The sequence below is a fragment of the Archocentrus centrarchus genome, chromosome 3 (assembly GCF_007364275.1).
Source record: "Archocentrus centrarchus isolate MPI-CPG fArcCen1 chromosome 3, fArcCen1, whole genome shotgun sequence".
Classification (NCBI taxonomy): Eukaryota; Metazoa; Chordata; class Actinopteri; order Cichliformes; family Cichlidae; genus Archocentrus; species Archocentrus centrarchus.
Window position 1 is genome coordinate 27839397 of NC_044348.1, and position 16587 is coordinate 27855983.

General features: G+C 44.0%; 1 protein-coding gene across 1 annotated transcript in view; it reads left to right on the plus strand.

Annotated features, from left to right (window-relative positions):
- celf6 (CUGBP Elav-like family member 6) overlaps nucleotides 1-16587 on the plus strand; it is a 163422-nt gene that overhangs the window by 120789 nt on the left and 26046 nt on the right. The window contains exon 6 of the mRNA XM_030718528.1: nucleotides 15633-15806. Within this exon, the coding sequence (XP_030574388.1) occupies nucleotides 15633-15806 (174 nt within the window). The remainder of the gene's footprint in view (nucleotides 1-15632; nucleotides 15807-16587) is intronic.

The following is a 16587-nucleotide window of genomic DNA, read 5'->3' on the forward strand; positions in this document are numbered from 1 at the left end:
TTAATTTAAGTTTGGTTGATGAATGAATCAATATGCATAAGCTTAAACTTCAAAATTTTGTTTATTTTCCCATCAGTCTACTACACAGACCAACGAAGGGTGGAAGTGCTCCTGTGATAAGCAAACTCCTGAAATTAAAGTTAAGCTTTATAACTGGATAGTTTTATCAAACATTAATGTCTCACTTAATGTAGGTGGAAATTAATCATTCGCTCAGCTGTATTCCTTGATGTTGAAATGTGTTATGCTTGTTTTAACAGCTTATTTTGAATTAAGGACTTAAAATTAAACCACAAAAAGGAGCAAAAGTTCGTTCTCCGTTTAACTAAAATGGGCAACAGCCCCGTAGCTAGAATTTTAGACAAAATCGTCTACATTGTCTGTGTAGAATCTCAGCCATCCAGGTCATAGTAGTCTCTGGAGCTTGAAAAAAGGCAACTGGACTTCTTTTTGTTTCTTGAAGGAAAGGCTATTTCAGTTCTCAACCAAATGGCGGAGAAAACCAGGTATTTAAACCCCTGTGGGCGTAGTCCCCTGGAGGTGGTTATGACCCTCTGTTGTTCATGTGCATAATCACATGTGCCAAGATGTGAATAGAGGCGTGGGTCATTTCAATCAGTGGTTTCAGATGAAACCAATATAGGACTTCAGACCACTGTTTTATATGACCTATTGAGGTCACTGGAACAAAGGTGTGAATGGGGGTTGAGACATCTGGGAAGTCAGTCAGTCAGAATACTTTATTGATCCCAAAGGGAAATTACTACTGTTACAGCTGCAACCGTTTCATTTAAACGAGTAAACCTAAAACACAATAACATACACTAAAGGCATAAAAGTATAAAGACTAAAGAGATATTTTGACTATATACACATCTAAATCTATACACATATGAAAATTGTGAGTGCAAAAATTTTTAAATAGGTGTCATTATATATATATGCACAGTCCTTTTTTGTACAATGTATAAGTGTATGTACAATGTACAATGTATATAGTGTATGTACAATGTATATGGAAATTTAAACAATTTTATGTACAATTGAATACTGATAAGTGAATGACACTGATGAACCACAATGTCACCTATTAAGGGAGGAGTTATAGAGTCTGATGGCCACAGGTAGAAATGACCTCCTGTGGCGCTCTGTGGTGCATTTTGGTGGGATGAGTCTTGCACTGAATGTGCTCCTGTGTCCCATCACTGTGTTGTAGAGTGGGTGGGAGCCATTGTTCATAATGGCCTGCAGCTTAGACAGCATCCTCCTCTCCGACACTGCCATAAGCGAATCCAGCTCCACTCCCACCACATCACTGGCTTTGTGGATCAGTTTATTGAGTCTGTTGGCGTCTGCCGCCCTCAGTCTGCTGCCCCAGCATGCAACAGCATAGAGGATGGCACTCGCCACCACAGACTCATAGAAGATCCTGAGCATAGTCCGGCAGATGTTGAAGGACCTCAGGCGTCTCAGAAAATAGAGGCGACTTTGGCCCTTCCTGTATAGGGCATCAGTGTTCTTAGCCCAGTCCAGTTTGTTGTCAATGTGTACTCCCAGATATTTGTAGTCCTCAACGGTGTCCACACTGACCCCTCCGATGGACATAGGGGCCACCGGTGCCTTGTCTTTCCTCAAGTCCACCACCAGTTCCTTTGTCTTTGTCACGTTGAGCTCTAGATGGTTCCGCTTGCACCATGCGACAAAGTCCTTCACTGTCCTCCTGTACTCATCCTCATCACCCCTGCTGATACATCCAACTATTGCAGAGTCATCAGAAAACTTTTGAAGATGGCAGGTCTCTGAGCAGTAGCTGAAGTCTGTGGTGTAGAGGGTGAAGAGGAAGGGAGAGAGGACAGTCCCTTGTGGGGCTCCAGTGTTGCTAACTACTCTGTCAGACACACAGTGCTGCAGCCGTACATACTGTGGTCTGCCAGTCAGGTAGTCAACAATCCAGGACACAAGGGGGACATCTACCTGCATCGCTGTCAACTTATCACCCAGAAGAGCAGGCTGAATGGTGTTGAATGCACTTGAGAAGTCAAAGAACATGACCCTCACAGTGCTGGCCGGCTTGTCCAGGTGAGCGTAGACTCGGTTTAGCAGGTAGATAATGGCATCCTCAACTCCCAGGCGGGGCTGGTAGGCGAACTGGACGGGGTCCAGAAATGACTGGACAATGGGCCGGAGCTGATCCAGGACGAGCCTCTCCATGGTCTTCATTATGTGGGAAGTCAGTGCCACTGGCCTGTAATCCTTGACGTCACTGGGTCGCGTCATCTTCGGGACCGGAACGATGCAAGATGTCTTCCACATCACAGGGACCCTCTGAAGATCCAGGCTCATATTGAAGACATGGTGCAGTACTCCACAAAGCTGGGTGGCACAGGCTTTAAGCACCCTGGGGGAGACCCCGTCAGGGCCTGCAGCCTTGTTTTTGTGGAGTCTCTTAAGTTGTCTTCTCACCTGGTCAGCAGTGAGACTAACTGTAGAGGTGGCGGGTGGGGGAGGGGTGGAGACGTCAAGAGGGCCATCACAGGAAGGAAGCAGGCTATTGTGAAGTGTGGGGGTGGGTGGGGGTGGAGTGGACTTCTGGAGACCGGCAGCAGAGCTGTCTGGACGAGGGATGACAGAGCCTGCAGTGTCAAACCTGTTAAAGAACAGATTTAGCTCATTGGCCCTGTCCACACTGCCCTCCATTCCCCTGTTGTTGCTGGTCCTGAAGCCAGTGATGGTTCTTATTCCACTCCATACCTCCCTCATGTTGTTCTGCTGGAGTTTCAGCTCCAGCTTCCTCCTATAATTGTTTTTAGCCTCCCTAATTGTTGTTTTGAGTTCCCTCTGGATCGTTCTCACCTCCTCCCTGTTGCCAGCCCTGAAGGCCTTCTTCTTATTGTTGAGAAGTGCTTTAATGTCCTTTGTTACCCACGGCTTGTTGTTTGGGTAGCATTTTACAATCCTGGTAGGAACAATGGTGTCCACACAGAAGTTAATGTAGTCTGTGATGCATTCTGTGAGCCTGTCGATGTCCTGTCCATGAGGCTCACAGAGTGCTGGCCAGTCTGTCACCTCAAAGCAGTCCTGCAGTGCTTCATAAGTGTTGTCAGACCATCTCTTAATTGACCGTGTGGTCACAGGCTGACTTTTCACCAGTGGCACATAGCGGGAGCTGAGCTTCACCAAGTTGTGGTCTGACCTCCCTAGAGGGGGGAGGGGGGAGCAGCTGTATGCATCCTTAACATTAGCATACAGCAGGTCCAGTGTTCTCTCCTCTCTGGTGGGACAGTTCACATACTGGGTGAAGTTTGAGAGTGTCTTTTCCATGGTGACATGATTGAAGTCACCTGAAATTGCAATAAGGGCAGTTGGGTGTTGAGTTTGTAAACACGCTAATGTTGAGTGAATGACGTCACACGCCGACGTCGGGTTGGCAGAGGGGGGGGCGTAAACAGCCACAATAATAACATGGGAGAACTCCCTTGGTAAATAATATGGCCTCAGTCCCACAGCCAACAGCTCGATATCCGGGCAACCCACACGTTCCTTGATGGTAATGTGGCCAGGGTTACACCAGCGGTTATTAACTAGAACAGCTAGCCCTCCTCCTCTTCTTACTTCCGGCGCCGCGCGAGCAGGCAGCCAGTTTCAGCAGCTCCGCACTAATTCCGTGTTTTTTCTCATTTTGTTTAGTATTAGATGTGTTTTTGTGTTTCTGTATCTTCTGCTCTTTTTCCTCATGATGGAGCAGACTTTTTTCTGGAAAACTTTGTTTTTATTTACCCTTTTTATGGTGTTTATGTTTGGAGACTGCGAGAGTGGCCACGCTCCTATTGTTTACTCTCAGGACCAGCTGATCTCCATCGGAAGCTCCGCTGTGCCTACTCCTGCAGAACGACTCGATATTCCCCGCGAACTGAGAAGGAAGAGACGCGGGAGACGTGCGGGCATAGGTCGTCGTTGCCAGGGGAGAAGGTACAGGCCCGTCATCCCGTCCATCATCATGGGAAACGTGAGATCTCTTCCCAACAAAGTGGACGAGCGACATCAAAGGAGCTACCGGGAGAGCAGCCTCATGTGCCTGACGGAGACGTGGCTAACCGAGCTAACCCCGGACTCACACATAAACATGGACGGCTTTCATTTGATCCGTGCCGACAGAACCAAGGAGAGTGGTAAGAAGAGGGGCGGGGGTCTGGCTGTGTTTGTAAACGATAGATGGTGCAACTCCAGACATCTAACCATCAAAGAGACGCTCTGCAGTAAGGACATTGAACTGCTCGCTGTTGGTATGAGACCGCACTATCTTCCTCGGGAGTTTTCACATGTTATTGTGATAACTGTGTATGTGCTGCCCTCTGCTAACGCTGCTGCAGCCTGCGATGTCCTCCATGCTACTACCAGCAGACTCCAAACACAGCACCCACAGGCCCTCTTTCTGATCTCAGGGGACTTTAACCACGTCTCCCTGTCCTCCACTCTCCCCACCTTCACCCAGTATGTCACCTGCCACACCAGGAATACCAACACACTGGATCTACTGTATGCCAACATCAAGGAGGCATACAGCTCATCACCTCTGCCTCCCCTGGGGGGCTCAGATCACAACCTGGTTCATCTCCAGCCTGTGTACAAACCCTTGGTACACAGAGAACCAGTTGTGACACACACAGTGAAGAAATGGTCTGAGGAGACTGAAGAAGCTCTGAGAGACTGCTTTAGCTCCACTGTGTGGGAAGAGCTTTGTGCCCCTCATGGGGAGGACATCGACAGCATCACGGACTGCATCACTGATTACATGAATTTCTGCGTGGAAAACACTGTGCCCACCAGGAGGGTACGGTGTTTTTCAAACAACAAACCCTGGATCAACTCTGAAATAAAGGCTCTCCTGAAGGAGAAGAAGAGAGCCTTTAGATCAGGAAATAAGGAGGAGCTGAGAGCCGTGCAGAAGGATCTGAGAAGGAAAATCAGGGATGGAAAAAACATCTACAGGAAGAAGATGGAGGACCAGCTACAGCAGAGCAACATCAGTGGGGTTTGGAGGAGTTTGAACTCAATTTCAGGCCACAAACCAAGCCCTAGGGTTGTGGGAGACTTAGAGTGGGTTAACAACCTGAACCAGTTCTTTAACAGGTTTGACCAGCCACCCACCCCTCCCCCAGCCCAGTCCCCCCTGCTGTCAGCCCCACCATCTTTAATGACTGCCAACCTTTCTTCTTCTTGGGACCTCACACCTCTCAGCTCTCAGCCATCACCCACCCCCTTCACTTCTGAGGACTCCATCTCACAACCCCCATCCCCCACCTCCATCTTGTCCCTCTCAACTCATCATGTGAGGAAGGAGCTACGTAAGATCAAGGTGCGAAAGGCTGCTGGTCCAGACGGCATCAGCTCCAGGCTCCTGAGGTGCTGCGCAGATCAGCTGTGTGGCATCATGGGATACATGTTCAACCTGAGCTTGAAGCTGGGGAAAGTACCACAACTGTGGAAGACCTCCTGTGTGGTACCGGTACCAAAGACCAAACATCCAAAGGATCTTAGCAGCTACAGGCCGGTAGCCCTGACATCGCATCTAATGAAGACCCTCGAGAGGCTGGTCCTCAACCATCTACGCCTCATGGTGTCGTCTTCGTTGGACCCGCTGCAGTTCGCCTACCGGCCTGGCATCGGGGTGGATGACGCCATCATCTACCTCCTGCACCGAGCTCTGACCCACCTGGAGAAGCCTGGAAGCACTGTGAGGATCATGTTCTTTGATTTCTCCAGTGCTTTTAACACCATCCAGCCAGGACTTCTGAGAGACAAGCTGGAACTGTCAGGAGTGGACCACCACATCTCCGAGTGGATACTGGACTACCTCACTGACCGCCCACAGTACGTGAGGACACAGGGCTGTGTCTCTGACAGGCTGGTCTGCAGTACGGGGGCCCCACAGGGAACTGTGCTGGCACCGTTCCTCTTCACCCTCTACACTGCAGACTTCTCCATCAACTCCCCACGCTGCCATCTGCAGAAGTTCTCTGACGACTCTGCCATAGTTGGCCTCATCACAGGTGAGGATGACTCAGAGTACAGACAGTGGACTCAGGACTTTGTGGGCTGGTGCCAGCGGAACCACCTCCTGATCAACGCCGCTAAAACCAAGGAGCTGGTGGTGGATTTCCGCAGGCGCAGACCCACCACACGGACACCGGTGAACATCCAGGGAGTGGACATTGAGATAGTGGACTCTTATAAGTACCTGGGTGTTCACCTAAACAATAAACTGGACTGGACTCATAACACTGATGCGCTCTACAGGAAGGGTCAGAGCAGACTCTACCTGCTGAGAAGGCTGAGGTCTTTTGGAGTGCAGGGGACACTCCTGAAGACCTTCTATGACTCTGTGGTGGCATCAGCCATCTTCTATGCAGCAGTATGTTGGAGCAGCAGCTTGTCTACAGCTGAGAGGAAGAGGATAGACAAGCTCATCAGGAAAGCCAGCTCTGTCCTAGGATGTCCTCTCGACTCAGTGCAGGTGGTGGGAGACAGAAGGACTCTGACCAAAATAACATCACTGATGGACAAGGTCTCCCATCCCATGCATGAAACTGTTGCTGAGCTGGAGAGCTCCTTCAGTGACAGACTGCTGCATCCTAAATGCACAAAGGAGCGTTACCGCAGATCCTTCCTCCCAGCAGCTGTAAGACTTTATAACCATCACTGCTCCCAACAAAAACCACAATAGCCTACACAATGTAGGATAATATATAATATACTGTAAATAGTCTGGCCTGTTAAGGTTCAACACACAGGCACATCATGTACATTGTATATAGTGTTATTATTATTAGTAGTATTAAGGTTAATATTGTTTGTTGATTTTATATATATTCTTTTCTTAATAGTGTGAATTATTATATCTTTATTTATATTTATAATAACTGCGGCTGCTATTACACCCAAATTTCCCCTCTGTGGGACAATAAAGGCTGTTTCTTCTTCTTCTTCTTCTTCTTCTTCTGCACTTACCGCTCTCAGTGTAGCTCCGGTCAGCTCGAATAGTTTGAAAACCATCAATGGAAATGTTGTCATCTGGAATATCCTGGTGTAGCCATGTCTCTGAAAAGCAAATTAGGCTGCATTCCCGATACTCTCTCTGACTCCTGACTAACGCTGTAAGCTCGTCCATCTTGTTAGCCAGCGATCTTACGTTGCCCATGATGAGAGAGGGGAGACGCGGCTTATATCCCGTCTTCTCCATAAGTCTCCGACGCTTGGCCCTTGCTTTTCCTGTGCGCTGTTTTGTTCCTCCTCTGCATCCTCGGTGTGTCCGTCTCCAAAGTTCTTCAGGAGTGTTAGTTGTTCTGGTTGTTATGCCGGCCGGCCTTAGCGCGATCAGCTGATCCCGGTTGTAAACAAAGCGGACATGTTGCTGAGCAACGGCGGACCAGGAAAGTGAAAGAAGCACTTTCACGACGAAAAGACAGACCAAAACCCTCTCTGCTCTCATGTTTCAAGAGGGCATGGGTTCACTAAGTTACCCTATCTATATAAATAAATATTACGATGTTATAAATAAATATTACGATGTTCAAGGGAGCTCAGGACAGCACTGTAAGCAGGGGAAAGTTGGTGACATAATCCACCTCTGTTCAGTGATGGTTGTTCACAGTGGACATAGATGGCTTCTTTTACTCCTCTTTCAAACTGTCTTCCCGGTCCAAAATGTGAACATTGGCATCCTCAAAGAGTGCCCTTTCTCCTTCAGATGCAGATGTAGAGCTGAGTCTTGTCCTGTTGAGGTGGCTCTTCTATGTTGTGCCATTTGTTTGTGAAGAGGCTGTCTGGTTTCTCCAATGTAGAGGTCCGAGCACTCTCCACTGCGCTGGACAGCATACACTACATTGCTGATCTTGTGTTTGGCGGGTTTGTCCTTGGGATGAACCAGTTTTTGCCTTAGGGTGTGACTTGGTTTGAAGTATACTGGGATGTCATGCTTGGAGAAAATTCTTCTGAGTTTGTCTGACAAGCCTGACACATAAGGGATGGCAATGTTGTTCCTCTTGTCATTCTTATTCTTCCTAGTTTGTGTTTGACCTTCATTCCTGTGACTGATTTGATGATGGCCGAGTTGGGGTAACCACATGTTTTAAGGGCTTTCTTAATATGTGTGTGTTCCTTTTGTTTTCCTTCTGCCTTAGAGGGAATGCTTTCTGCCCAGTGTTGTAGGGACCAGATCACCCCAAGTTTGTGTTCCAGAGGGTGGTGGGAGTCAAAGAGGAGATGCTGGTCTCTGTGTGCGGGCTTCCGGTAAACTTCAGTGTTGAGGCTTACATCTTCCTCAATAAGCAGTCCAGGAATGGTAACTTGTCATCTCTGGTGTACTCCCCTAGTAAAAGCTCCTTACCCCATCTCTCCAGGAATCACCACCTTATGGTGGTGGACAGGTTTTTGCACCCGCACAATCCCAGGAATGGTCAGGGGCAGCAGCCCTGGCAGTCCAATCACCAGCTGACAGATCTGGCTATTAATTGATGCTTTGATTTTCAATATGATCAATTTATCTTTATTAAGAGGCTATGCACCACAGGCTTTTGAGGTTGCTGTAATTAAATTATTACTAAAAAAAAAAAAACCTTACTTGATCACGTTGAATTAGCTAATTATAGACGTATCTCTAACCTTTCTTTCATTTTGAAAACTCTCAAAAGAGTTTTAAATCAGCTAAGTGATCATTTGCAGAGGAATAGTTTATCTAAAGAGTTTCAGTCAAGATTTAGAGTTCATCATTGCACAGAGACAGCACTAGTAAAGGTTCCTTATAATTCTCTTTTGGCCGCTGACAGTGGATTTGTCTCTGTGCTTGTGCTGCTAGACCATAGTGCAGCATTCAATACCACTGATCACAACATTTTACTACATGAAATAAAATACACTGGTATTAAAGGAAATGAAATTTGTGTGTGACTCTTTCTGACACAGAAAAGTGTGACATCATATCTTAAAGAGCTCATATCATATTATCCTAACAGAGCATTTTGCTTGCAAAGTGCAGTCTTGTGATTCGTAGAATTTCTAAAAGTAGAATTAGGATGCAGTCTTCAGCTCTCAAATGGACTGATAGTTATATAGTGCTTTTTTACTCTGACTCCTCAAAGTGCTTTTTACTGCATGCTTTTTACTTCTCTCTTCTCTTTCCATTACCCCCAGGCAGGGCCCTGCCTGAGCCTGCATCTGCCCAAGCTCTGTCATTTCCTTTTAAAAAGAAGTTCTTCCTTCCCAGTGTCACCAAGTGCTGATTCATAGGGCAACGTCTGATTGCTAGGGTATTCTAATATTGTTGAGTCTTTACCTTGCAATATGAAGTGCCTTGAGGCGACTGATGTTGTGAGTTAGTGCTACAGTATAAAAACAAAAGTGAATTGAATTAAATTAGCATGACATGTAATAAGAGACTTGGTCTCTATGTTTTTATAGAGTCCTCCAATCACACTTTATGCACTGTTGGCTAAGGACTACACATCCACTGACTGAAAGGTACCATCCTAAACTGCAGCAGAATAAGAAAAAAATAAAATAAAATACAGGGGCTTTCTGTAAATAAACTGTTGAAACTTCTAGTGGGTCATAAATGAAGATTAAATTTGTATAGGTCTGTGAAAACTCTTGTAAACCATCAAGAAAAACTTTGTTTATTATACAGAAATAAAACAAGTGTCTGGTGAAGACACATATTGACTATTACAAAGATTCACAGTTGCTGACATATAATGAGTTGAACAGACCTTACTTCAAATGCAGGAGAACTGTTCAAAGACCATTGAAATGTCCTTTGAATGTAAAGTAATGAATATAGATTATAGGAATATAGATTAGCTGTAAGTATATAAGGAATTGTAAATAGTAGGTAATGATGTGATGGTCTAGTTTGATAAATGCGTGAAGTAGCATTAGTTGGTGTTGAATGAGACCACTAAACCTGTAACTCTTGTCAAACAGCAGTTCATTGTGGATTGAATAGACTTCTGTTGGGGTTGAACAACGCTACCAAAAAGTGCTTAAGTGAAAGAAATGATGAATTACGAAGCACCTCCCTGCCTGTGCTGGGTGTGTGTTGGGTACTACACAGCTGGACTCACACATGAACATGCACACACTTTCTGGCAGACATCTGCACCTTCACACACTTCACTGATGTTCCGCCATAAATATTTACGGATGCTTCCTGGCAGCCAGATAGTGTCTTGGAAGCCAGATTTAATTTACACATCTTTTTGATGCTGCCTCATTTTGCATTACATTGAAGTAGTGACGAAGGGAAAGAAGCGGTAGAGATTATTTAACTTTATGTGAGGATGTAGTGTAGAACCAACTTTTGGCATATATACAAGGGTCAAAATTTAATAAGTAGCAGGCCAAGAGCCAAAAAATAATCATGTTGCACATTGATCATGTGCAACTATGATGAGGCCACTTATTGAAATTTGATTATAATCAAGATATTTATCTTCCCTTAAAAATATCTTGTTGACTCTATCAATAAAATATGCCTACAACTAGAAAATGTACATAATTGACTGCTACGAGAGGATGTTTTTCTTTCTTTTGCAAGACATTTGGCTCATGCTGACTACCTTTGCACAGTTTGTGTCTGTTGAGTATTTTGTAGCACAGGCACAGTTGCGTTAGGTCAGGTCAATGAGTTACCTGAGTTCTGTTGCAGATGCACTGTCCAAGGCAACATATGGAGCCCCAAATAAACGTGGAGTGAATCAAGAGACATTGAATTGTTCATTAATAATCTATATTATCCATATCGCTCTCGCTCTATCCCTGCACCTGTTATCTGCCTCTGCCCAAATCCAGCTTCCTCTCAGATTAATGGGCAAGGTGGCCATTAGTATCCAACTAAGTCTTTGGTACCAATGGGGGATGCAGTTAATTTGGATAATATTACTGCCACATGTCGTCAACAACAGACTAACAGGAGGCAGGATTCAGAGAGTGGGTTGCTCTGCTCACTGCCTGCTGCCAGCTGTGAGGTCGGGATGAACCTTGAACAAAGACTTTTCTCTCACTCCGTCTCTCTTTCCCTCTTAATGTTCTCACTACAGCATCTGTGTTACCTCACACACACACACACACACACACACACACACACACACACACACACAAATGCCATAAATAATACCAAAAAAAAAAAAACACACTGGCCCAAAATGAATGGCTGTAATGAAGCTTAAGGGCAAGGGATGTCACCTAAGGGCATGTGCTGATAGATCAGATCATAGCTTTAATTGATGTTCATTGCAGATTGCAGGTGCTTCCAAAATTAAGTTAAAATATGATTGAGCACAGAACTGGCATTCTCATCGGTTCAGCTGTTGAATTGCTATAAGGCTGCAGAGACACAGGTGGCAAAACTTCAAATGGCAAAGCCAGGGGCAGGCAAACAACACCCAGCAAATTGCAGAGATTGTCATGTTTGGTGTCACAGTGTGGCTGACAGAACCTGTGGAGTTTGGTGCCATTGGCAGAAACAAGTGTGCATGTGTGTGATACTATAATGTAGTTCTGGATTAATGAGAGATAAGACCAAGCCAGAAAACACTGTCACTGCGACACAGAATGGGTGAAAAAGCACACGAATCTACTGCAAAATCCCAGCAGTCTTGTAACTGACATACTGTATCACATGAAATTTTATTTTGTGCTTCTTACATTTGGAAGAGGAAAACTGTTATTTATGGACAAAATATACATATGTGTCTCAGCACAGATGCAGCCATGTGCTGTAGAAAGTGAGACCAGACCAAGACAGCGTCATCCACTGGTAATAAGTGACAGTAGGGTTAAGCCAGTGGAATAAAAAGCCCACAGGCATTTGTCCGATTACCAAACAAACTTCTTATGGTGCTTTTTTTTTTTTTTCACAGATTCAATTCATAATTTAAGTCAGTTAAATCTTTAGAAAGCTGAAACGACTGTGGAAGTTTTACTTATTTAAAATTACCTACTGGAGAAAAGGTGTGCTTTTTGAAATGATAGTTTTCCCTTTATTGAATATGTTTTTTATTGTTATTATTATTAATTTCAAGCATCTGTAAAGGATGGAAGGTGAGTGTCTTTTTACCTGTTGGTAGACACTTAACACCAGTGTCTTTGTATCACAGTAATGCTGAGATAAAAGCATAATGCGATTTCACCGGTGTAGTTGAGTTCTAATCCCTCAATTACCAATGTGTATTTTTCTATCTACACATTTCGTGGCCTATACAAAATCCAATACAGCAGATTTTCACAAGTCAAGTGCATTGTTCAAGAAATTAGATTAGTTTTTGAACCTGTGACAAATTCCTTAGTTGTACCCATCAAAAGTGAAGACTCCCTGTTGGCCCTTATCAAATTCGGCAAATTCATTTTCTCTCCAGGTAAAGGAGTCATGCTGGTGGAGGTTATTATTCTGTTTGTTTGTCAGCTTGTGATTTTCTGCAACCAGTGAGGAGTAGCTGCATTGCATCCAGTGCTTGTGGTTTTCCACCACATGTTCCTTCATTACCTGGCCACATACTATTCTTTCTTCATGCAGATAGAAACTCTTAATCTGTGAGAGGGATCACACTCTGAAATCTGCCTTTCTGATTAGACCTTGGATCTAGTCTGCTTGAGATGTGAGGATATGTAATTCTCCTGTTCAGGGGTGAGGATAAGATGCAATTCTTTTTTTTAGGAGATATTTGTGCTTTTATGCTATGAAAGTTGGAAATGCTTGGGTCTGACATGAGTGGCAGCACTGACAACACCTGCAGAGACTGTTGTAGTGCTTTTATGCTGCTGCCAAGACTATGCACTGCAGACATTGCAGAATGGTTCTCTTCCCGTGCTGTCGTCTACAGCAAAACACTCTGCTGGGTGAAACGAGACCAGGCCAAAGTCGCCTCATCTTGAGTCACGGCGCAGTGAATACAGGTAGCCTCGGGCTTTCACAGTCCTGATGATCACAATGCATTCTTCATGAGGTATTAAATGAATCTAAGAATACACAGATACACAAAGCAGAAAATGAATGTAATCTAAATGCCAAGCCCCTGTGCTGTGGGCAGACTTGAGCAACAACGCTTGAGGAAGATGTTTGCTCAGTGCCAGCCTCATTAAATCCAACAGCCTAGTCCCTTCAATTGGCCCACAAAGTTGAGAAAGAACAGAAAAAGGTCAGAAGGTGGAATGAAATGCAATTAGAAAGGGAAAAACTGTGCCGTTAACGCCGCCATGTCAGCGTATTGATTTAACTAATTGAAATGGCATCGAGGGAGAAACACCAGATGGGTCTCCTCTGGCCTGAGGTAGGGTGCTGGCTGGCTCTGATAGGATCCCATCTGAGATGTACTGTCCCTGGGGTCCATGCTGATTCCTTCCTCCATTTCAGCCTCTTTTCCACAGTTATCTGGTGCCAACGTTTTCTCCTGAATGTGTTTATACAGTGTTTATAAGAAAATGTTAACATAATCAAATAGTTTGCAAAGAAAACCAAACAAACAAAAAAAAAAAAATTAGTTTTACATTTCTTTAATATATATTTACATTTTAGTTATACTTTATACAGAAAATTATAGATTTACAAAGGGGAGAAATGGTGCCCAGGGGAGAATAATGCTTAAAAAATTATGACTGACTTTAGGGAATTGTACAAAATCAATAATAAATGTTGCGTGTAGGCTGGATAAATATGTCAGCTATGCATTATGCAAGATTTGTTTCAGTAGTCATAACTGACCAAAGCACAAAGCATGTGAAATCCCTGGCAAACTGCCCTCTCAATGGTACTATCACTTAGCTGTTACTGTTAAAAATTTCATGAGGCACTTACAAAAATAGGACGCACTTTTTGTATGGATTGCTTTGAAGTAGCACGAAGTAAAGCTGAACTACAGTAAGACAAAGACAGTTTGACTGTCGTACTATGCAGTTGCAACATTTAGCTACACAATACAGAAGATTGTTTTTTTTTTCTATGAATATCTGTTTGGATAGCTCTGCTTTGGTAGCATACCTTTTATAAGTGATGTCTCCAGCTTAAATTTGAACCTTTAGAGCAGTTTGTTGTCACTATCAACTTCATTTAATAAATCAGAAAGTCTCATGAAATCATGTACTAGAAACACCATCACTCACACTGATCACCCTTATCTTTCAATCCCTAAGTGTGCTATGCAGCTCACATTTCTGATTTCTATACCCCAAGAAAATATGGAAATTTAAATCAAAGCCCGAATTTGTACTGACCCTGTCAGGATGAGATATTTTGTGAAAGATGAATCCAAGTTGTGATTATGGAGTCCTTTTCTCTCAGTGTCTTTGCTTTTATGATCTTACTAATCATATCCCGACCGCCCCCTGGCTGTCTCTGTCCTTCTGTCCTGGTGTTGCTCCGTGCTCTTACCCAGCATGCACTGGCTGTAATTAAATAGGAGACTAGTCCTCTTGACAGTGTGTGTGGCTGTTTTCTTTACCTTGCCTCCTCATCCTCTCTCCCCCTCTCACTCCCCCTTTCTTCTTGCCTGAATGTCGCATGAGGAACTGACTCTGGTCTCTGTTTCTCAAATGATTTAATTGGATGCAAACTCAGGAGCACGGACATCAATACAGAACTATATCTGCCATAAGGCAGAGCCATTAGTCAATACTTCGCCCTCCACATGCCGAAGGCTTTTGTCAGACCTAATTACCCAGTGCTGTATTCAGTGGAGCTTCACCAGTGGGGGACTGGGACTCCTGTGGGATCTGCTTAGGATCACAGTTCACTCCCAGTGTATACAGCAGAGTTAGAAAGTTCATAAAAGCAAATATCACTCACTATTCTCTTCCATTTATTGCTGACAGCTAAATGACTGCAGTCATAGGAGGTGCATATTTAATTCCAGTGCCTTCTATGGTTGAGAGATATTAGGTCTTAAAGGCTGAAGTGTAATGTACACTGGACAACAAATGACAGAAATGAGTCGCATGATTAACACTGCTTCTCTTTTCCAGTGAAGCAGAGAATCCATACTCATGTTTTAAGTAAAAAAAAAAGAAAGGTTGTTGCACTGATGCAGATCACCTCCAACGTTCTTCATGATGCAGTTGTTATTTTTAGGTATTTTCCCATGGGAAAAAAATGTGAAATAAAGTACAATAAAATATGAAAATGCTGTTTATGGAATTGAAAACTTTGTTTTTAAATGGCCAACGTTTAAATTATGGTCAGATATTCACATATAGTGTGTGCACCGTTCCAGGTAAAGCATGTAATAGCTTCAAGAAATTTACACAAGCTTCTTGAACTGCTGCAGTTATACAAAATATGCAGTTCTTCTTGTATTATTTAGTTTATTAAAAGTTTCTATTTATACAGTGCCACAGACAGCTTTTGCTAACAAACTTTAGGTTGCCAGCTGATTGACCAGCTGAAGTGACAAGCAGAATCTGCTGACTGAAAGCAACCTTGGTAACTGTCCTGCTTTGTTAAAATTGTGAAACTGTCCATTAAGCAATGTTATTAAGATGCATATACCAAAATAAAAAATCAAAAAAATCAAAACATATCTACAAAAGTCCCTTTAATTTCAAAGTTAACTTGCCTATTTCATTAACCCTGTAAATTTTCCCTTTAGGGTGCCTCGTCAAGCTTGGTGGTCAAATTTGCCGACACTGATAAGGAGAGGACCCTGCGCCGAATGCACCAGATGGCAGGCCAGCTCGGCATCTTCAGTCCCATGACCATCCAGTTTGGGGCCTATGGCGCCTACTCTCATGCTGTAAGTCTCAGCCCGGCGGGGGAGGAGACGGTGAGCTTTAAAAAAAGAAAACAAAAACTATTGTGATTTGAGGTTTGAACTCACTCTCTCTCCCACTAGGCATGTGACACTCCCAGCGAATGGTTCCTTAAGTGATTTACACTATCAAACGGCTGTTAAGAATCCAAAATTAAAGTGGCTTAAGAAAAAATCCAGCACTGCTTTTTTATATTGTGTCTTTTTATCCCTTTATTTGTCCAGGGAAGCTGCTAATCACGTATGCCCAGCACTACACTGTTTTACTTGCATACATTATCATTTTTCATTTCCACATTTCCTGACTCGGCCTGTGAATCTAAACTGCCAATGCAAGCTTTTGCCTTTTTAACATTTTCATCTTACACATTTCTTTTTTACCCAGACAGAGGGGCACGTTATTGCTAACAGCCCACATCCACCCCCCCCACCCTGCCACCCCACCCCTTTCTCTGTCAGCCCTTCCCACCCCCATTTCATATTCACACATAAAAGTCACAGCCTGAGTTAGGAGTCTGTGAGATTTTACACTCACACAGTAGCTAACAGCTCACCCTGACAGGTGAGAATCGCCCACTCACTATCTCTCCTCTAACTCTGCCACTGTTGTTCCTCTTTTCCTCTCACACATTTATACATATACAGTACATATAAAAATATATATATATATGTATACATTCCTAAACTCATCTCACCACATTGCCTTTTGTTTTTGTATAATAAGCACAAGGCCAGTGCAGTTTTACAGGAGCTGAGAAGCGAAGCTGCAGGGCAACACAGACCACTCTGTTCAAGA